Here is a 22,804-nt window from a genome sequence, read left to right as displayed (position 1 = left end):
GGCCGGTGTTTCCCACCATGCCCATGGTGCTCAGATTAAGAAAGTGGTTAGGATCATTTCATTGACAAAATGTGATCCATTGTCAATTCTGATGATCTCCGGAATTCCTGAGGAACTATGTGTTTACATAATGCTTTGGCTACTGTAGGTGCATCTGGTTTAGCCTTTGGAAAGATCTCAACCCACTTAGAGAAGGCGTCTATAAGTACTAGACAATATTCAACACCTTTCTGTTTAGATAACTGAATAAAATCTAGGTGGATGGTCTGAATTGGATAAGTTGGATCAAGTTTTGGTCTCAATTGACCTTAGGAGTTATCTCTGATTAAACACCGCTTACAAATATTCTTTGAGAAGGAATTTAAACCTGTGCGTGTTATAAATCCCATTTATCTGGTCTACCATCCCTCCTGTTTGAGACAAGGGTCAACCCATGACTCAATACTGCCGCCCATTTAAACAATAATTTTGGTAACCACGTTTTTTCTTCGGGGCCTATGTATAACTTGTTTACAAATTTGGCTCCTTTCTTTCTTGGTGTTCTACCTTGTTTGTTTAAACCATGTCCCATGTATCGGACTTCTTTTTTTCCAAAGTTGTAACCCGTTTTATGCAAATACTCAAGGTATTGGAAAATGTCTTTCTTGCATTTGTCTTGATTTTTGTTAACCAATAAGCTGTCATCTAACAAAAAAACTAAATTTGACTTCCTTTCCTTTGGAGTAAAGTTACCGAGACACGCCTGAATGTTTTGACCGAAGATGGTTGGACTTGCAGTGTAATTGTCGTGAGTCTACATGTTCCTCCTTGTGTTTCCGGTTTTATTGTGAAATCCGCTCCCTTCTGTGTCTGTGCTAGTCTTACTTCCCCCCTGTCTGAGTAGTAATTGTTCCCAGCCGTGTCTCGTTAGTCCCGCCCCCAGCTGTTGCTGATTGCTCCCCTGTGTTCTCAAGCCCCCACTCTCTGTCACGTCCTTTGTCTTGTCATCACCGTTTTCCAGTACCTGTATCCTGCTGCTGAGTATTCCAGCATCCCTACCCTGTCTCCTTGCCTTTGTCCCGACCAAGACTCCATTCCTGCCTGTTGTGATTATCGACCTGTTTCTGCCCCTTGACGCCGTGTTTGCTTTGCCTTCTGTTGCCTATTCCTGGACTGTATGACTACGCCTCTGCCTTCCCCACTGAATTAATCCAAGTCTCTGCAAATCACCTCTGCGCCTGGGTTTCTCCGTTCCACACCGTGATAGTAATCTTGTCCAAGTAAGTGTTTCTCATTTGTAAGTTAAAAACAAACCATGCTTGACTTTCTTTTTCTGAAGGAATGGACCAAAAAGCATTGCTTAAATTTTATGACAGCGAAATACTGTCCTTTTTGGATTTTATCAAGTTTGAGCAAGGTATGTGATTTGATACATTTGGCGCCCTCTGCTGTACTGCTGCATTTACTGTTTGCAAATCTGTAGCAGACTTTTGCAGTAATCAAATCACTATCTTGTTTTAAACTGAACAGTCTTTCACTGATCGGGCTGATTTTTAAAATTCCATTTGCTGGCATTACTCTTATGTTTTTGTTTTTTCTCCTGCTGTAATATAATTGATGTCACCGATTACTGTTCGTTCTGCTCCAGTATCTACTAAAAATAACGTGATGACCATGAATTGGTAGTACAATTTCTGGTTTAAGTTTGTAATCGGTTTCATTTTACAGTAAATGAATGTCTGCCTTGTTTCAGTTATTGTTATCAATTTCTGGAACGTAATAATGTATTTCATCTGTCTCTTCTAAACTTTTCTTTGTCTTTTCTCTATTTACTTTCTCATATTGTCATGCTTCTTCCTCAATAAACTAAATACATATTAATATTCCATTGTTTACATGTTCATTCATATCTGTTCATTACTTCAAAACCGTATAGCTTTTACTTCTGTTCTCTTTAAAACCTACATTAACAGTCTCCCAAACCTGTCTCGCTCTTTCTCTTACACTGACTTAACAAACAACTTGAGCTAGTTTCATTCATTAACAAAATACCAATATAAACTTGTATACAGCCTAAATGCACACAAAGCCATTTACACTCGCAATTGTAGCTAATTTCTATCACACACGCACAAACGTCCACACAAACTTCACAAAAACTTTCTCTTGTCATTTCACAGAAGAGGACATCCAAACATCATTACAGTGACGCATCATTCATTAAATCACCGATACTGACCCGAAATCAAATGAATGAAATTAAGTCGGACACGTTACTTGTTTCTGCTGCTCAAACCATGAAATTACACGTCTACTTGTGAAACGTTACATTGAATAAAATAAATATCACCATTGTGAGTGCACAGTGGGGCATCACACTCACAGGAACTAAGTCTTACAGGCAGACTCACAACACATCTTACATTATTTTACTTTAGTTTGTTCAAAAATACAATTTTAATCAGAAATGTAAATGATTATGATAACTAGTCCGTCTTGGATCAGGGAAAACATGGAACTGTATGAAATTAAATGTGTAAAAATCACAGCCATGCATGATCGTCACGAGATCCCGATCGAACTTCAGCGCCGGTATCGTGGCTGTCGCACAGGGAAGAGGTTAAAGGCTAAGCTAACGGACCATCGGAGACGTCACAGACCAACGATCCCAACGATTACGATGGGGAACGTCAATTCACTGACGAATAAGATCGACGAGCTGTCTGCCCTCAACAACCAGCGGATCTACAGAGAGAGCAGCTTGTTGATCTTCACGGAGACGTGACTCACGCAGCTGACTCCCGACGCACACGTGGAGCTGCCTGGTTTCAGCACCGTCAGAGCGGACAGAGACACGCATGCCTGTGGGAAGCGCAGAGGAGGAGGTCTGATCATGTACGTGAATAAACGCTGGTGTAGTCCGGGACACGTTACTGTGAAGAAAGTCTCGTGTTGTCAAGATTTAGAACTGTTGGCTGTCAGCATGTATTATCTACCGCGTGAGTTCAGTCACGTGATCGCGCTGTGTCTTTACATTCCTCCGAGCGCTGCGGCTGCATCTGCCTGTGAGAAGATCCACACAATGACAGCTCGACTTCAGAATCAACATCCTGACGCGTTTATCATCATCTCTGGAGACTTTAATCATGCCAACCTGGACTCTACTCTGCCTACTTTCCATCAGGCTGTGGATTGTCCCACCAGGAATAACAGGACAATTGACCTTCTTTATTCCAACTTGAAGGACGCCTAAAGAGCCAAACCTCTTCCTCCACTTGGAAGGTCCGATCATAACCTGGTCCACCTTCAGTCACAGTACATTCCTCTGGTGCAGAGACAGACTGTGACCACTAAGACAATCAGAAAGTGGACACCAGCTGTGGAGGACGCCATCAGAGACTGCTTTGAAACAACAGACTGGGATGTGCTGCTGAGGTCTCATGGTGAGGACATCGAGGGTCAGACACATTGTCTAACAGATTATTTAAATTTCTGCTTGGACGTTGTCGCCCCTACTAAGACTGTCCGCTGTTACCCTAATAATAAACCGTGGGTAACAAAGGAGGTCAAGGATGTCCTTAACAGGAAGAAAGTGGCATTCAGGAGCAGGGACAGGGACGCCATGAAGTCAGCTCAGCAGGAGTTGAAGGGATGCTTGAGGGAGGCAAAGGACACCTACAGAAGGAGGTTGGAGGAAAAGCTGAGCCGAGAAGAAATAAGGGAGGTCTGGGATGGTGTTAAAACCATCACTGGACACAAGACCAAGGCCTCTCTGACTGCAGTGGACACGGTGGAGGAGGCAAATGGACTGAACAACTTTTTCAACAGGTTTGAGCAGGTCACCTTACCCTCACTGCTGCCCGCCTCAGGACCTGCCCCACCTTCTTGTGACCCCCCCCAGCTCCACACAACCACTTCCCAGCTTCACCTCACTCCAGGCACATGATGTACTTCGGAGGATTCGTCCAGGGAAGGCTGCTGGTCCTGATAAGGTGTCTGCTCGACTGCTAAAGAGCGCTGCTGAACTAGCTGAGCTACTCCAGCATGTCTTCAACCTCAGTCTACGGCTGGGGAAAGTACCAACTCTGTGGAAGACTTCCTGTATCGTTCCAGTCCCTAAAAAGATCCGACCGAGCGAGCTGAACGATTACAGACCGGTGGCACTGACTTCGCAGCTGATGAAGACACTGGAGTGGCTGGTCCTCAAACATCTCAGGCCACAAGTCCAGCACGCGCAAGACCCCCTGCAGTTTGCCTACCAGCCAGCAGTTGGTGTGGAAGATGCCATCCTTCACCTCCTGCATCGGACCTACTCCCACTTGGATAAAGGAAGCGGTTCAGTGAGAATCCTGTTCCTGGACTTTTCTAGTGCCTTCAACACTATCCAACCCACTCTGCTGCAGGACAAACTGACTAAGATGCATGTGGACCCTGGTCTGGTCTCCTAGATTACGGACTATCTTACTGATCGACCACAGTATGTCAGGCTGAAGGACATCAAGTCTGACATTGTGGTGTGCAGTCCAGGAGCACCTCAGGGGACAGTACTGGCCCCTCTCCTCTTCACCATCTACACTTCAGACTTCTGCTACAACTCAGAGCTGAGTCTCGTCCAGAAGTATGCTGACGACACTGCTATTGTTGGATGCATCAGGGACAACAGCGAAGACGAGTATAGGAGTCTGATACATGACTTTGTGGACTGGAGTGAGAGGAACCACTTGCAGCTGAACACCTCAAAGACCAAGGAGCTGGTCTTGGACTTCGGGAGGTCCAGGACAAAGCCACGTCCAGTGTCCATCAGAGGCGACGAGGTGGAGATAGTGGACAACTATAAGTACCTCGGTGTGTGGATGGACAGTAAACTGGACTGGTCCTGCAATACAGACCATGTATATAAGAAGGTTCAGAGTAGACTGTACTTTCTGAGGAGGCTTCGATCATTTAACATCTGCAAGAAGCTCCTCTGCATGTTCTACCAGTCTGTGGTGGCCAGTGTCATGTTCTATGCTGTGGTGTGTTGGGGTGGAAATGTGTCCAAGAGGAGTGTCGACAGGTTGGACAGGTTGATCAGGAGGGCTGGCTCTGTGGTTGGAATGAAGCTGGACTCACTGGTGACAGTTGCTGAGAGGAGATCATTGAACAAACTACTGTCCATCATGGATGATGACAGTCATCCTCTGAACACTGTCATCAGTGAGCAGAGAAGCAGAATGAGTGCACGAATGCTCCTACCCAGGTGCAAAACAAATAGACTAAGGGACTCATTCATCCCTCGTACTATTAAATTGTACAATTCTTCGGGGGCAGGAGTGGAGTGAGAGTATCTGGATGTTCTGTTCTATGTTAGTCTTTGTATCCTTTGTCTTTGTTGTTTTTCTTTGACCTATGTTCTTTATCTTTATCTTTAGACTTAGATTGTGTCATCTTGTTCTTCCTCTTTATGTTCTTATTTTATTTTTTATTTATTATTATTTTATTTTTTTTATTGTTTATGAAAAATTGCTGGCTATTGGTAAAAAACAATTTCCCGAAGGAGACCTCCTGAAGGATCAATAAAGTTTTACCTTTTACCTTTTTTTTTTTTTTTTTTTTTGATCAAAGTGAAGCTGCAGAATGAAAGTAAGCTGAAGCCGTGTGATTGGAGCGATCTCCGTTGAAAAACGCCAATATAAATGCACATGATTTGTTCATTTTTACCCAAAACGTTTTTATTTTATAAATGTAAAAATGTGTGTTGCAGTAGCGTCACACATTTATATGAAACTCGGATGATCAGATCATCTTCATCATCAATACTCTTTAAGTTACTGATTTACACTTTTATTCTTGTTAAACTATGGCAGAGATGTCTTCCAGTGCCAAATGCACAATTTCTAATGAAATAGCAGATCTTTATGGTATAAATATTTAGGTAAACTCCTCTAGTCATTTGTGCATGTATGATTGGTCAGTGTTTCTAAACACTTGTCTTCTAAGATGGCCGTGCCACGTGGAAAGTTACCACAGTTCGATCTTCTAGAGAAAATCTGTTTATCAGTTGACTTGCGCAGATGTTGTGTTCTTGTCCTTGACTAGCTGGCACCATCGAGATTGTTTTTGTCTTTCTCTGTCATAGTTCTATGTTTTTCCTGTGGTATGTTCTTTTGCTTTTACTTTCAAAGGAGGAATCACCAGCTGCAAGAGATTGGGCAATAAAGGAGCGATGTTGAAAGGTCCGTGAACGCATTGCCAGAGGATCACTTCTCGAGACATGATAAAGTTTGTTCCCAGATCGTTCCGACGCTACATCGACGTTTATAGTATTTACTTTGCCAGCGCTTTTTGTTACAGCCTTCCTAGTCGCTGAGTTTTTTTTTTGTATTTTAGATCGCCTGCAGTCTGGACTCCTTTTGTTTCTCCTTCGCTTTTGGTTTTCCTGTTGGACGTTTTCTTTGCTCTGGAATTCTGCCGCATCGACCTTTTGGAATTATTTGTGTTTTTGAGGAACTCATTAAAGAACTCAAACATTTTAAGAAGACTTACTTGGATCCTCGTACACAACATTATCAGTGTGACCTGACCTGAAGAATAGCTGAGCACTTGAATTCTAAAGAGAGGCATTGATTATTTAACATGAATTAAATTTGAAAGATTATCAGTTAATCAAGTTACTATTTGAGATGTGTGTTAAATCTGGATTATTGGTTACAGTCAAGTTGTCATATCCTTACATTCCCCCTGATTGCATCGTAAAATAATGATGCAATAAAACAAAGATAAGTCTGATTACAAAATAATAATCGCGAATCTGATCACATGCTAAACTATCATCCATATAGTGCCACACGAAGATTACATTGGTGAGAAAGCAACAGAGCAAACAGATTCATTTAATGAATATGGTTATACATTGTGAGCATTTCTCTTAAATAAAAAAATCATTCCAAATCAAGTATTAAAACTGAATTAATTGAATTCCAAATAATCAAAACAAACATGTTTATACTAACTACAATCTAATAAGCCTATATTGAATTAAAGATTTTTTTAAAATAGATATTGATATAGAGCCAGTATACACTTCTTTGAAAAACCTCTTTAGCGAGGTAAAAAGGAATAAGCAGCCCTGCTGTCGGCAACCATGGGTGTCGGCTCTTCATGTGAGGCGTTGACGTACTAAAGATTTAATACTGTTCGTGGGTCAGAATTTAAAATGATCCTATGAGTTTTAACAGCTGTTATCATTTGTCTGCATTAGATAGATGGAGGGACGGACGGACGGACGGACTTGATTAATCCCTCCTGAGATCTCCTTCGAAAAAATTGTTTTTCCATTTCACAGCAGACGATATTTTCATTAAAACAAGAACAAAAGTGCAATAAAAAGAAAAAGTGCAAGGGAATGACCAAATATAAAGAACATAGATCAAGGGAAATAACACAAAGAAAAGGATACACAGGCTCACATAGAATAACATCATCTTTTCACTCCACTCCTGCCCCCATATTCACAATAATACAGTCTAATAGCACGAGGAATTAATCCCTGAGTCCCTGAGTCTATTAGTGTTGCATCTTGGGAAGAGCATTCGTGCACTAGATCTGCTTCTCTGTTCACTGATCTTTGTGATCGAATTATCATCTATAATCCGTGATGTCAAATGGTCATTTTGGACTGGAAATGAGATTCAGGGTCTGGATGCTACACAGCATGACCTTAATAGACCTACAATAGTCTATGTCTTCTATGTGTCAATACACACTCGAGTCAGTTGTCAATACACACTCGAGTCAGTTGTCAATTAAATGCACCTTATCCTCTTTCTCTTTTATGTAAATGTTATTTGACATTAAACAAGCAATACTTAACTTGAGTCAACTTAGCTCTATTTATATAGCAATTTAAAAGACAGCAGTTGGGACAAAGTGCTGTACAAGAAGATAAAATATAGCCCCAAAGTTAAATGGAAGTTTAAAAAAACAACACTAGGATAATACAACATAAGCAAATAAAACAAGAAAAGACACTAGAACAGCTGCAGAGTGCTGAGATAACTAAAAAAAAGAGTTGAAAAGTGGGATTCAAGACAAGTTCTAGTTGACATCCAAAGGAAAGTTCTTCCAGAGCTTGAGAGGAGCAACATGTAAAAGCTCTGAGCTTCTGCTTTGAACTTGTCACTTCCAGGAGCAGTTAATCGGTCGTCCTGAGGCAGCAAGCAGGAGCATAAAGGTGAAGCACCTTTGAAAGGTATGACGGGACGAGGCCATGTTATGATTTAAAAACAAATGAAAGAATCTTAAAAAGATCTCTAGAATGCAAGGATGGGAGTTATGTGCTACAGTCGCATGGCTTGCTAAGCACAATGTGACTATAAGCTTCATCAAGACAAAAGATGACAAGCATATACTACTCTAGTCATTGTAAAGAAATCAATATTTGGACAGACTTGTGTGTATTTACAGTCAATATAATTATTTGAACACCAACTGTTGACTAACACAACCTGAATCTGATTGGATGAACAGGCTGACTGATGTGGATAAATAGTCCATGATCCGAGGAGAAACATCAGTGCAAGTGGTGCCAAAATGGAGGCAGAACACAAGGAACTGGCGGAGAGCTACAAGCAGGGTTTTGACCCTGCTTGGTACCTGCAGTACAACTACAGCTATCCACGTGCAGACTTTACCAAAGAAGATACATTTACCATGTGGCAGATGAGAGTCCTGCACAGGGCCTTTACTGAAGGTAGGAATGACATTAAAGTAATGTTTTCCTGATTTAAGGGATGTGTTTTATTGAATTGTAGGTGTTTTTTTTATATTTAAACTCTCTTTTAAATGTGTCCATTAGTGATAAAGAAGCTAAAGTGCATGTTTTGACAACAGGGGACATCAAAGGTGGGCTCCTTCTGGACCTTGGTTCAGGTCCAACTATTTACCAGGTGATGTCAGGTTGTGAAATATTCGACCAGGTGGTTATGAGTGACTACCTGGAGGTCAATTGTGCCTACCTGAAGAACTGGTTCCAGGACAATGGGAAGTGCAGCTTCGACTGGTCACCATTCTTCGTGAACGCCTGCAGGCTGGAGGGACGAGGGTATGTTTAACGTTTACTTTCGTTTACTATTTTATCTCTGTTACATCCATGACATTTATCATTCGAAAAAAGTCTGTTTATTGAAAATGTAATTTCTGTAATGTTCATTCAGGCCCTCAGCCATAAAGGACAAAGCAGCACGACTCAGGAAAGTGATTAAAGACATCGTCCACGTGGACGTCCACCTCCCTCAGCCTGTGAGTGCTGAGGTGGTTCCTCCTGAAGGAGCTGACTGCATTGTCAGCTGCTTCTGTCTGGATTCTGCCTGCCTCAACCCGTCCACCTATTCTGTAGCCTTGTCCAATGTTCTATCTCTGCTGAAGCCTGGTGGGGACTTTCTGATCATAGGTACACTAGACATGAGCTATTATGATGGCGGTCCAGGAGCAAAACTCCCTACTCACCAATTCACTGAGGCTGATATCTGTCAGCTACTCAGTCAGGGTGGTCTCAGCCTGGTTAGACTGGAAGTTTTCCCACTACCGACAAAGCCAGAGAAAACCGATGATTGCAGAGCACTTTTTTTTGCAAAAGCCAAAAAGAACCGAAGCAAAAGTAACAGAAAGTGAAGGTTCAGAGGAAATTGGAGTCAGTTTGTTTAGTCTTGTTCATGGTTTAGTTGAACTGATTTGGCCTTACTTAAGCAAGTACCTGGCACCCATCCAGCCGTCAACATTCCACATATTATATTATACACTTCTGTGAACATAGATCAGCCCAGTATAATACATATGTGACATCATGGATCCAGGCTTAAAAGGGTACTTTCAAGTGTTCTGAAGACTAAATAAACACATACAATCTATTTCCTGGTTTTCTGTTTTCACTGCATTGCCACATCAACCAATTGTCTTCAACTGCTGAATCCTGGCTCTCTGTACTAAAGATAGATAAAGACACATCTTTCTTAAGACCCATCTCATTTGAAATTTACACAATTAAAGGTGTTTTAAGCCATCAGAACGAAAAAGACCCAGAGAAGATTTACGGAGGTTTTTCTGGGGCCTACTATAGGTGATACGCTGTACCATAGATTCTGACAACACCGATACAGTTGTGAATGATGATCCATAAGGGATTAAGTCGGGTGTAACAGATGTGGTCAGACGGTCTTTTTCTTTCATTCTCAGACTTTCCTCCAGATGGTCCACACGATCTCCCATTCACAGGCTTCGATTGTATGTGCAGGACAACAACATTACCGATTAATTCAAAATAATAAACATTACAATTGTACACTCTCCTACATATACATATACATACATATAAACGGCACCATCTACAGGATAAAACTAAACAGAGTCAGAAACTATTCACAATACGAAACAAATACTTCATACCTGGAAAATATGAAAAATAAAATCAACTTCCCTCAAGACGGTCCACACGATCTCCCTACACACATAAGCAATTAAAATGAATACACAAGACTTGGAACGATAAATGTCAGGGAATTTCTCCCGGACAATCGGAATGAGAACAGAGACAAGGGTTAGAACAACAAACAGTCAGAATGCAGATTTTACCACCAGAAAGGAGTGGAGAGGCGCCTTGGCACGGCTCGTCTCCAACCACTGAAGAAACTCTCTCCGTGCTGGCTTTTTATTCCATATTTCAGATGATGACACACTTGAGTACAAACAGTCTGTTTATTTGTTGCTGGACGCAGCCAGCGCATTGTCATCTCCTGCACGCTGAGTTCAGCTCCCTTATCTTGCTGAAGGTCACTGTATCTTAATGCACATACTGTCATTTCTCGGGAAACAAAACTTTAACTGGGCACATTCCTTCCATCTCATTGTGAGTCGCAGTAAGCATGACTACATGTTTATTGTGATAAAATGATAAGCAACATAAATTCTTTAACATTTCCCTCCTGTTTATCATAATGTACATTCATGTTTTAGCTCAACACTTTTCATCAAAATACCCTGACTTCTTGCGATTTTCCATTTTTCCTTATAATTACTTGTCTACATTCCATCTCAATATATTTGGATTCGGAATCCGTGGTACCCTGGTTTGTACTAAAGAGAAGTGGCATGCAATTGTTCGTGAATAGCCGAGAAACCAGCTTCTGTGCAATTACCAAGATGTTGGACATTGTAGAGGATGTAACTAATACTGTCTATGTTTTTGATGGGCGTTACGGGGAAGACGGTAGAGATAACAGGGAAATTCTCGAATCCTGAACCTATGGGATCAGCCAACTTATACCGGTGTGGGACACCCCTAGTGACACCAATGGCATTGATGTAAGTGGGGTCGTCCTTGCTCATCCAACCAACTGCTCTCTATTCCTACTCAAGGCGGAGTCATCCAAAGAGAGTGTTATTCTGGACGGCAACTGCGTTGACCGGCATGATCAGTGTAGCCATCGTACACAGTCCGTTCGACTGAGAGGGCAGGTTTCTGTCGTAACCCCATATCTCCACACATCCACCAAATGTCAGCCTGTGTTGTGTAACTTCAATAGTAGTTGTGCGATTCACATTCATTTTACCCACATCTTTATCAGCGGTATCACTACTTTTGAAACAAGTGAAGTTCTGGTTTCTCTCTATGTCACTGCTAAAGATGGGTTTGGATTGCTCGAACCAAGTTACTGGAAGGAAAGGTTCTTATTTTTTACATTTAGGCTTGGCGTTATCTTTAGTCATTAGTTCTGTCATACAGTTCTGGGGAACATCAAAATGGCACAATTCTTAACAGGGGTCTAGGACCCATCCACACAATGCATTATTGATTCCTTATTTTTCCTTTTTCGATAGCTAACTAACCCAATTATTTATTGGTAATAAGACTTTGTCATGTATAGGTAAACAAAAAGTAGTCACATCTTGAGACGACCATGTACTTGGTTCAAAATTAAAGACTCCGCTTGGTTTCTGAGATCTTGGTCTGATTCATTTCATAGTGACTGACCTTTTAGCTCGAGTTCTACGTGTCACACCTAATAGTTTAGACCAGAATGATTTGGAGTATAGAGTAGACTTTCATGATTCTTTACCTTTTTGGAACATATCATAACACCTTTTTCCTTTGTAGGAAGTACCAAAGCTTTCTTTACATTTTATCATCAGACTTGGATGTTCAGAGAGGATTACTTCTTGACATTTGTAATAGAGCATTTGATTTACTCAAGGGTCAATGCCCTTACGTTTTCTCTCGTCTTGGTCGTTCTTGTAGGTCATGTGGACTTGGTGTGCTCTTTATATACCGTCCATGACGTCCCATGTGGCCGGTGTTTCCCACCATGCCCATGGTGCTCAGATTAAGAAAGTGGTTAGGATCATTTCATTGACAAAATGTGATCCATTGTCAATTCTGATGATCTCCGGAATTCCTGAGGAACTATGTGTTTACATAATGCTTTGGCTACTGTAGGTGCATCTGGTTTAGCCTTTGGAAAGATCTCAACCCACTTAGAGAAGGCGTCTATAAGTACTAGACAATATTCAACACCTTTCTGTTTAGATAACTGAATAAAATCTAGGTGAATGGTCTGAATTGGATAAGTTGGATCAAGTTTTGGTCTCAATTGACCTTAGGAGTTATCTCTGATTAAACACCGCTTACAAATATTCTTTGAGAAGGAATTTAAACCTGTGCGTGTTATAAATCCCATTTATCTGGTCTACCATCCCTCCTGTTTGAGACAAGGGTCAACCCATGACTCAATACTGCCGCCCATTTAAACAATAATTTTGGCAACCACGTTTTTTTCTTCGGGGCCTATGTATAACTTGTTTACAAATTTGGCTCCTTTCTTTCTTGGTGTTCTACCTTGTTTGTTTAAACCATGTCCCATGTATCGGACTTCTTTTTTTCCAAAGTTGTAACCCGTTTTATGCAAATACTCAAGGTATTGGAAAATGTCTTTCTTGCATTTGTCTTGATTTTTGTTAACCAATAAGCTGTCATCTAACAAAAAAACTAAATTTGACTTCCTTTCCTTTGGAGTAAAGTTACCGAGACACGCCTGAATGTTTTGACCGAAGATGGTTGGACTTGCAGTGTAATTGTCGTGAGTCTACATGTTCCTCCTTGTGTTTCCGGTTTTATTGTGAAATCCGCTCCCTTCTGTGTCTGTGTTAGTCTTACTTCCCCCCTGTCTGAGTAGTAATTGTTCCCAGCCGTGTCTCGTTAGTCCCGCCCCCAGCTGTTGCTGATTGCTCCCCTGTGTTCTCAAGCCCCCACTCTCTGTCACGTCCTTTGTCTTGTCATCACCGTTTTCCAGTACCTGTATCCTGCTGCTGAGTATTCCAGCATCCCTACCCTGTCTCCTTGCCTTTGTCCCGACCAAGACTCCATTCCTGCCTGTTGTGATTATCGACCTGTTTCTGCCCCTTGACGCCGTGTTTGCTTTGCCTTCTGTTGCCTATTCCTGGACTGTATGACTACGCCTCTGCCTTCCCCACTGAATTAATCCAAGTCTCTGCAAATCACCTCTGCGCCTGGGGTTCTCCGTTCCACACCGTGATAGTAATCTTGTCCAAGTAAGTGTTTCTCATTTGTAAGTTAAAAACAAACCATGCTTGACTTTCTTTTTCTGAAGGAATGGACCAAAAAGCATTGCTTAAATTTTATGACCGCAAAATACTGTCCTTTTTGGATTTTATCAAGTTTGAGCAAGGTATGTGATTTGATACATTTGGCGCCATCTGCTGTACTGCTGCATTTACTGTTTGCAAATCTGTAGCAGACTTTTGCAGTAATCAAATCACTATCTTGTTTTAACTGAACAGTCTTTCACTGATCGGGCTGATTTTTACAATTCCATTTGCTGGCATTACTCTTATGTTTTTGTTTTTTCTCCTGCTGTAATATAATTGATGTCACCGATTACTGTTCGTTCTGCTCCAGTATCTACTAAAAATAACGTGATGACCATGAATTGGTAGTACAATTTCTGTTTTAAGTTTGTAATCGGTTTCATTTTACAGTAAATGAATGTCTGCCTTGTTTCAGTTATTGTTGTCAATTTCTGGAACGTAATAATGTATTTCATCTGTCTCTTCTAAAGTTTTCTTTGTCTTTTCGCTATTTACTTTCTCTAGTCATGCTTCTTCCTCAATAAACTAAATACATATTAATATTCCATTGTTTACATGTTCATTCATATCTGTTCATTACTTCAAAACCGTATAGCTTTTACTTCTGTTCTCTTTAAAACCTACATTAACAGTCTCCCAAACCTGTCTCTCTCTTTCTCTTACACTGACTTAACAAACAACTTGAGCTAGTTTCATTCATTAACAAAATACCAATATAAACTTGTATATAGCCCAAATGCACACAAAGCCATTTACACTCGCAATTGTAGCTAATTTCTATCACACACGCACAAACGTCCACACAAACTTCACAAAAACTCTTGTCATTTCACAGAAGAGGACATCCAAACATCATTACAGTGACGCATGATTCCTTAAATCACAGATACTGACCCGAAATTAAATGAATGAAATTAAGTCGGACACGTTACTTGTTTCTGCTGCTCAAACCATGAAATTACACGTCTACTTGTGAAACGTTACATTGAATAAAATAAATATCACCATTGTGAGTGAACAGTGGGGCATCACACTCACAGGAACTAAGTCTTACAGGAACACTTACAGCACATCTTACATTATTTTACTTTAGTTTGTTCAAAAATGCAATTTTAATCAGAAATGTAAATGATTATGATAACTAGTCCGTCTTGGATCAGGGAAAACATGGAACTGTATGAAATTAAATGTGTAAAAATCACAGCCATGCATGATCGTCACGAGATCCCGATCGAACTTCAGCGCCGGTATCGTGGCTGTCGCACAGGGAAGAGGTTAAAGGCTAAGCTAACGGACCATCGGAGACGTCACAGACCAACGATCCCAACGATTACGATGGGGAACGTCAATTCACTGACGAATAAGATCGACGAGCTGTCTGCCCTCAACAACCAGCGGATCTACAGAGAGAGCAGCTTGTTGATCTTCACGGAGACGTGGCTCACGCAGCTGACTCCCGACGCACACGTGGAGCTGCCTGGTTTCAGCACCGTCAGAGCGGACAGAGACACGCATGCCTGTGGGAAGCGCAGAGGAGGAGGTCTGATCATGTACGTGAATATAAACGCTGGTGTAGTCCGGGACACGTTACTGTGAAGAAAGTCTTGTGTTGTCAAGATTTAGAACTGTTGGCTGTCAGCATGCGTCCGTATTATCTACCGCGTGAGTTCAGTCACGTGATCGCGCTGTGTCTTTACATTCCTCCGAGCGCTGCGGCTGCATCTGCCTGTGAGAAGATCCACACAATGACAGCTCGACTTCAGGATCAACATCCTGACGCGTTTATCATCATCTCTGGAGACTTTAATCATGCCAACCTGGACTCTACTCTGCCTACTTTCCATCAGGCTGTGGATTGTCCCACCAGGAATAACAGGACAATTGACCTTCTTTATTCCAACTTGAAGGACGCCTAAAGAGCCAAACCTCTTCCTCCACTTGGAAGGTCCGATCATAACCTGGTCCACCTTCAGTCACAGTACATTCCTCTGGTGCAGAAACAGAAAGTGGACACCAGCTGTGGAGGACGCCATCAGAGACTGCTTTGAAACAACAGACTGGGATGTGCTGCTGAGGTCTCATGGTGAGGACATCGAGGGTCAGACACACTGTCTAACAGATTATTTAAATTTCTGCTTGGACGTTGTCGCCCCTACTAAGACTGTCCGCTGTTACCCTAATAATAAACCGTGGGTAACAAAGGAGGTCAAGGATGTCCTTAACAGGAAGAAAGTGGCATTCAGGAGCAGGGACAGGGACGTCATGAGGTCAGCTCAGCAGGAGGTGAAGCGATGCTTGAGGGAGGCAAAGGACGACATAGCTCAGATGGTAGAGTGGTTGCCTGCAGTCCAAAAGGTTGCAGGTTCAATCCCAGCTCCAGACAAGCTTGTGTCGTTGTGTCCCTGAGCAAGACACTTCACCCTGATTGCTCCTGATGGTGCCTACTCACATCAGTATGTGTGAATGGTTGAATTTCCCCTCGCGGGACTAATAAGGGATTCTAAAAAAAAAAAGAAAAAAAAAAAAAGGACACCTACAGGAGGAGGTTGGAGGAGAAGCTGAGCCGAGAAGAAATAAGAGAGGTCTGGGATGGTGTTAAAACCATCACTGGACCAAGGCCTCTCTGACTGCAGTGGACACGGTGGAGGAGGCAAATGGACTGAACTACTTTTCTAATAGGTTTGAGCACCTGACCCTCACTGCTGCCCGCCTCAGGACCTGCCCCACCTTCTTGTGCCCCCCCCCCAGCTCCACACAACCACTTCCCAGCTTCACCTCACTCCAGGTACAGGATGTACTTTGGAGGATTCGTCCAGGGAAGGCTGCTGGTCCTGATAAGGTGTCTGCTCGACTGCTAAAGACCTGCGCTGCTGAACTAGCTGAGCCGCTCCAGCATGTCTTCAACCTCAGTCTACGGCTGGGGAAAGTACCAACTCTGTGGAAGACTTCCTGTATCGTTCCAGTCCCTAAAAAGATCCGACAGAGCGAGCTGAACGATTACAGACCGGTGGCACTGACTTCGCAGCTGATGAAGACACTGGAGCGGCTGGTCCTCAAACATCTCAGGCCACAAGTCCAGCACGCGCAAGACCCCCTGCAGTTTGCCTACCAGCCAGCAGTTGGTGTGGAAGATGCCATCCTTCACCTCCTGCATCGGACCTACTCCCACTTGGATAAAGGAAGCGGTTCAGTGAGAATCCTGTTCCTGGACTTTTCTAGTGCCTTCACCACTATCCAACCCCCTCTCCTGCAGGACAAACTGACTAAGATGCATGTGGACCCTGGTCTGGTCTCCTGGATTACGGACTATCTTACTGATCGACCACAGTATGTCAGGCTGAAGGACATCAAGTCTGACACTGTGGTGTGCAGTACAGGAGCACCTCAGGGGACAGTACTGGCCCCTCTCCTCTTCACCATCTACACTTCAGACTTCTGCTACAACTCAGAGCTGAGTCTCGTCCAGAAGTATGCTGACGACACTGCTATTGTTGGATGCATCAGGGACAACAGCGAAGACGAGTATAGGAGTCTGATACATGACTTTGTGGACTGGAGTGAGAGGAACCACTTGCAGCTGAACACCTCAAAGACCAAGGAGCTGGTCTTGGACTTCGGGAGGTCCAGGACAAAGCCACGTCCAGTGTCCATCAGAGGCGACGAGGTGGAGATAGTGGACAACTATAAGTACCTCGGTGTGTGGATGGACAGTAAACTGGACTGGTCCTGCAATACAGACCATGTATATAAGAAGGTTCAGAGTAGACTGTACTTTCTGAGGAGGCTTCGATCATTTAACATCTGCAAGAAGCTCCTCTGCATGTTCTACCAGTCTGTGGTGGCCAGTGTCATGTTCTATGCTGTGGTGTGTTGGGGTGGAAATGTGTCCAAGAGGAGTGTCAACAGGTTTTGACAGGTTGATCAGGAGGGCTGGCTCTGTGGTTGGAATGAAGCTGGACTCACTGGTGACAGTTGCTGAGAGGAGATCATTGAACAAACTACTGTCCATCATGGATGATGACAGTCATCCTCTGAGCACTGTCATCAGTGAGCAGAGAAGCAGAATGAGTGCACGAATGCTCCTACCCAGGTGCAAAACAAATAGACTCAGGGACTCATTCATCCCTCGTACTATTAAATTGTACAATTCTTCGGGGGCAGGAGTGGAGTGAAAGTATCTGGATGTTCTGTTCTATTTTAGTCTTTGTATCCTTTGTCTTTGTTGTTTTTCTTTGACCTATGTTCTTTGTCTTTATCTTTAGACTTAGATTGTGTCATCTTGTTCTTCCTCTTTATGTTCCTCTTCTTATTTTATTTTTTATGTATTATTATTATTATTTTTTTATTGTTTATGAAAAATTGCTGGCTATTGGTAAAAAACAATTTCCCGAAGGAGACCTCCTGAGGGATCAATAAAGTTTTACCTTTTACCTTTTTTTTTTTTTTTTTTTGATCAAAGTGAAGCTGCAGAATGAAAGTAAGCTGAAGCCGTGTGATTGGAGCGATCTCTGTTGAAAAACGCCAATATAAATACACATGATTTGTTCATTTTTACCCAAAACGTTTTTATTTTATAAATGTAAAAATGTGTGTTGCAGTAGCGTCACACATTTATATGAAACTCGGATGATCAGATCATCTTCATCATCAATACTCTTTAAGTTACTGATTTACACTTTTATTCTTGTTAAACTATCGCAGAGATGTCTTCCAGTGCCAAATGCACAATTTCTAATGAAATAGCAGATCTTTATAGTATAAATATTTAGGTAAACTCCTCTAGTCATTTGTGCATGTATGATTGGTCAGTGTTTCTAAACACTTGTCTTCTAAGATGGCCGTGCCACGTGTTGGTCGTGGAAAGTTACCACAGTTCGATCTTCTAGAGAAAATCTGTTTATCAGTTGACTTGCGCAGATGTTGTGTTCTTGTCCTTGACTAGCTGGCACCATCGAGATTGTTTTTGTCTTTCTCTGTCATAGTTCTATGTTTTTCTTGTGGTATGTTCTTTTGCTTTTACTTTCAAAGGAGGAATCACCAGCTGCAGGAGATTGGGCAATAAAGGAGCGATGTTGAAAGGTCTGTGAACGCATTGCCAGAGTATCACTTCTCGAGACATGTAAGTAATATTTATTTATATAGCGCTTTTCGAGACCAGGGTCACACAAATAAAGTTTGTTCCCAGATCGTTCCGACGCTACATCAACGTTTATAGTATTTACTTTGCCAGCGCTTTTTGTTACAGCCTTCCTAGTCGCTGAGTTGTTTTTTTTGTATTTTAGATCGCCTGCAGTCTGGACTCCTTTTGTTTCTCCTTCGCTTTTGGTTTTCCTGTTGGACGTTTTCTTTGCTCTGGAATTCTGCCGCATCGACCTTTTGGAATTATTTGTGTTTTCGAGGAACTCATTAAAGAACTCAAACATTTCAAGAAGACTTACTTGGATCCTCGTACACTACATTCTCAGTGTGACCTGACCTCAAGAATAGCTGAGCACTTGAATTCTAAAGAGAGGCATTGATTATTTAACATGAATTAAATTTGAAAGATTATCAGTTAATCAAGTTACTATTTGAGATGTGTGTTAAATCTGGATTATTGGTTACAGTCAAGTTGTCATATCCTTACATTCCCCCTGATTGCATCGTAAAATAATGATGCAATAAAACAAAGATAAGTCTGATTACAAAATAATAATCGCGAATCTGATCACATGCTAAACTATCATCCGTATAGTGCCACACGAAGATTACATTGGTGAGAAAGCAACAGAGCAAACAGATTAATTTAATGAATATGGTTATACATTGTGAGCATTTCTCTTAAATAAAAAAATCATTCCAAATCAAGTATTAAAACTGAATTAATTGAATTCCAAATAATCAAAACAAACATGTTTATACTAACTACAATCTAATAAGCCTATATTGAATTAAAGATTTTGTTAAAATAGATATTGATATAGAGCCAGTATACACTTCTTTGAAAAACAAGACGATATTTTCATTAAAACAAGAACAAAAGTGCAATAAAAAGAAAAAGTGCAAGGGAATGACCAAATATACAGAACATAGATCAAGGGAAATAACACAAAGAAAAGGATACACAGGCTCACATAGAATAACATCATCTTTTCACTCCACTCCTGCCCCCATATTCACAATAATACAGTCTAATAGCACGAGGAATTAATCCCTGAGTCCCTGAGTCTATTAGTGTTGCATCTTGGGAAGAGCATTCGTGCACTCGATCTGCTTCTCTGTTCACTGATCTTTGTGATCTAATTATCATCTATTATCCGTGATCTCAAATGGTCATTTTGGACTGGAAATGAGATTCAGGGTCTGGATGCTACACACCATGACCTTAATAGACCTACAATAGTCTATGTCTTCTATGTGTCAATACACACTCGAGTCAGTTGTCAATACACACTTGAGTCAGTTGTCAATTAAATGCACCCAATCCTCTTTCTCTTTTATGTAAATGTTATTTGACATTAAACAACACTAGGATAATACAACATAAGCAAATAAAACAAGAAAAGACACTAGAACAGCTGCAGAGTGCTGAGATAACTAAAAAAAAAGTTGAAAAGTGGGATTCAAGACAAGTTCTAGTTGACATCCAAAGGAAAGTTCTTCCAGAGCTTGAGAGGAGCAACATGTAAAAGCTCTGAGCTTCTGCTTTGAACTTGTCACTTCCAGGAGCAGTTAATCGGTCGACCTGAGGCAGCGAGCAGGAGCATAAAGGTGGAGCACCTTTGAAAGGTATGACGGGACGAGGCCATGTTATGATTTAAAAACAAATGAAAGAATCTTAAAAAGATCTCTAAAATGCAAGGATGGGAGTTATGTGCTACAGTCGCATGGCTTGCTAAGCACAATGTGACTATAAGCTTCATCAAGACAAAAGATGACAAGCATATACTCCTACTCTAGTCATTGTAAAGAAATCAATATTTGGACAGACTTGTGTGTATTTACAGTCAATATAATTATTTGAACACCAACTGTTGACTAACACAACCTGAATCTGATTGGATGAACAGGCTGACTGATGTGGATAAATAGTCCATGATCCGAGGAGAAACATCAGTGCAAGTGGTGCCAAAATGGAGGCAGAACACAAGGAACTGGCGGAGAGCTACAAGCAGGGTTTTGACCCTGCTTGGTACCTGCAGTACAACTACAGCTATCCACGTGCAGACTTTACAAAAGAAGATACATTTACCATGTGGCAGATGAGAGTCCTGCACAGGGCCTTTACTGAAGGTAGGAATGACATTAAAGTAATGTTTTCCTGATTTAAGGGATGTGTTTTATTGAATTGTAGGTGTTTTTTTTATATTTAAACTCTCTTTTAAATGTGTCCATTAGTGATAAAGAAGCTAAAGTGCATGTTTTGACAACAGGGGACATCAAAGGTGGGCTCCTTCTGGACCTTGGTTCAGGTCCAACTATTTACCAGGTGATGTCAGGTTGTGAAATATTCGACCAGGTGGTTATGAGTGACTACCTGGAGGTCAATTGTGCCTACCTGAAGAACTGGTTCCAGGACAATGGGAAGTGCAGCTTCGACTGGTCACCATTCTTCGTGAACGCCTGCAGGCTGGAGGGACGAGAGTATGTTTAACGTTTACTTTCGTTTACTATTTTATCTCTGTTACATCCATGACATTTATCATTCGAAAAAAGTCTGTTTATTGAAAATGTAATTTCTGTAATGTTCATTCAGGCCCTCAGCCATAAAGGACAAAGCAGCACGACTCAGGAAAGTGATTAAAGACATCGTCCACGTGGACGTCCACCTCCCTCAGCCTGTGAGTGCTGAGGTGGTTCCTCCTGAAGGAGCTGACTGCATTGTCAGCTGCTTCTGTCTGGATTCTGCCTGCCTCAACCCGTCCACCTATTCTGTAGCCTTGTCCAATGTTCTATCTCTGCTGAAGCCTGGTGGGGACTTTCTGATCATAGGTACACTAGACATGAGCTATTATGATGGCGGTCCAGGAGCAAAACTCCCTACTCACCAATTCACTGAGGCTGATATCTGTCAGCTACTCAGTCAGGGTGGTCTCAGCCTGGTTAGACTGGAAGTTTTCCCACTACCGACAAAGCCAGAGAAAACCGATGATTGCAGAGCACTTTTTTTTGCAAAAGCCAAAAAGAACCAAAGCAAAAGTAACAGAAAGTGAAGGTTCAGAGGAAATTGGAGTCAGTTTGTTTAGTCTTGTTCATGGTTTAGTTGAACTGATTTGGCTTTACTTAAGCAAGTACCTGGCACCCATCCAGCCGTCAACATTCCACATATTATATTATACACTTCTGTGAACATAGATCAGCCCAGTATAATACATATGTGACATCATGGATCCAGGCTTAAAAGGGTACTTTCAAGTGTTCTGAAGACTAAATAAACACATACAATCTATTTCCTGGTTTTCTGTTTTCACTGCATTGCCACATCAACCAATTGTCTTCAACTGCTGAATCCTGGCTCTCTGTACTAAAGATAGATAAAGACACATCTTTCTTAAGACCCATCTCATTTGAAATTTACACAATTGAAGGTGTTTTAAGCCATCAGAACGAAAAAGACCCAGAGAAGATTTACGGAGGTTTTTCTGGGGCCTACTATAGGTGATACGCTGTACCATCGATTCTGACAACACCGAATGATACAGTTGTGAATGATGATCCATAAGGGATTAAGTCGGGTGTAACAGATGTGGTCAGACGGTCTTTTTCTTTCATTCTCAGACTCTGGAAAATATGAAAAATAAAATAAACTTTCCTCCAGATGGTCCACACGATCTCCCATTCACAGGCTTCGATTGTATGTGCAGGACAACAACATTACCGATTAATTCAAAATAATAAACATTACAATTGTACACTCTCCTACATATACATATACATACATATAAACGGCACCATCTACAGGATAAAACTAAACAGAGTCAGAAACTATTCACAATACGAAACAAATACTTCATACCTGGAAAATATGAAAAATAAAATAAACTTTCCTCAAGACGGTCCACACGATCTCCCTACACACATAAGCAATTAAAATGAATACACAAGACTTGGAACGATAAATGTCAGGGAATTTCTCCCGGACAATCGGAATGAGAACAGAGACAAGGGTTAGAACAACAAACAGTCAGAATGCAGATTTTACCACCAG

At 41.6% G+C, this 22,804-nt stretch overlaps 2 protein-coding genes across 2 annotated transcripts; both read left to right on the top strand.

Annotated features, from left to right (window-relative positions):
• The first annotated feature begins 8,343 nt into the window (after positions 1-8,343).
• On the top strand, positions 8,344-9,673 carry LOC148081871 (phenylethanolamine N-methyltransferase-like). Its single transcript, XM_087788930.1, has 3 exons — positions 8,344-8,710; positions 8,851-9,061; positions 9,174-9,673. The coding sequence occupies exons 1-3, from the start codon at positions 8,551-8,553 to the stop codon at positions 9,628-9,630; spliced, it is 828 nt and encodes a 275-aa protein (XP_087645056.1). The 5' UTR covers positions 8,344-8,550; the 3' UTR covers positions 9,631-9,673.
• A 9,134-nt stretch (positions 9,674-18,807) lies between these two features.
• LOC148081870 (phenylethanolamine N-methyltransferase-like) lies at positions 18,808-21,809 on the top strand. The gene is made up of 5 exons (XM_087788367.1): positions 18,808-19,372; positions 20,323-20,385; positions 20,667-20,889; positions 21,030-21,240; positions 21,353-21,809. Exons 3-5 carry the CDS (start codon positions 20,730-20,732, stop codon positions 21,807-21,809), a joined length of 828 nt encoding a protein of 275 aa, XP_087644493.1. The 5' UTR covers positions 18,808-19,372; positions 20,323-20,385; positions 20,667-20,729.
• Positions 21,810-22,804: the final 995 nt, after the last annotated feature.

The sequence above is a fragment of the Callionymus lyra genome, chromosome 4, assembly GCF_982586985.1.
Source record: "Callionymus lyra chromosome 4, fCalLyr1.hap1.1, whole genome shotgun sequence".
In the NCBI taxonomy this organism is placed as follows: Eukaryota; Metazoa; Chordata; class Actinopteri; order Syngnathiformes; family Callionymidae; genus Callionymus; species Callionymus lyra.
This window is presented reverse-complemented; position numbering and strand designations above follow the sequence as displayed.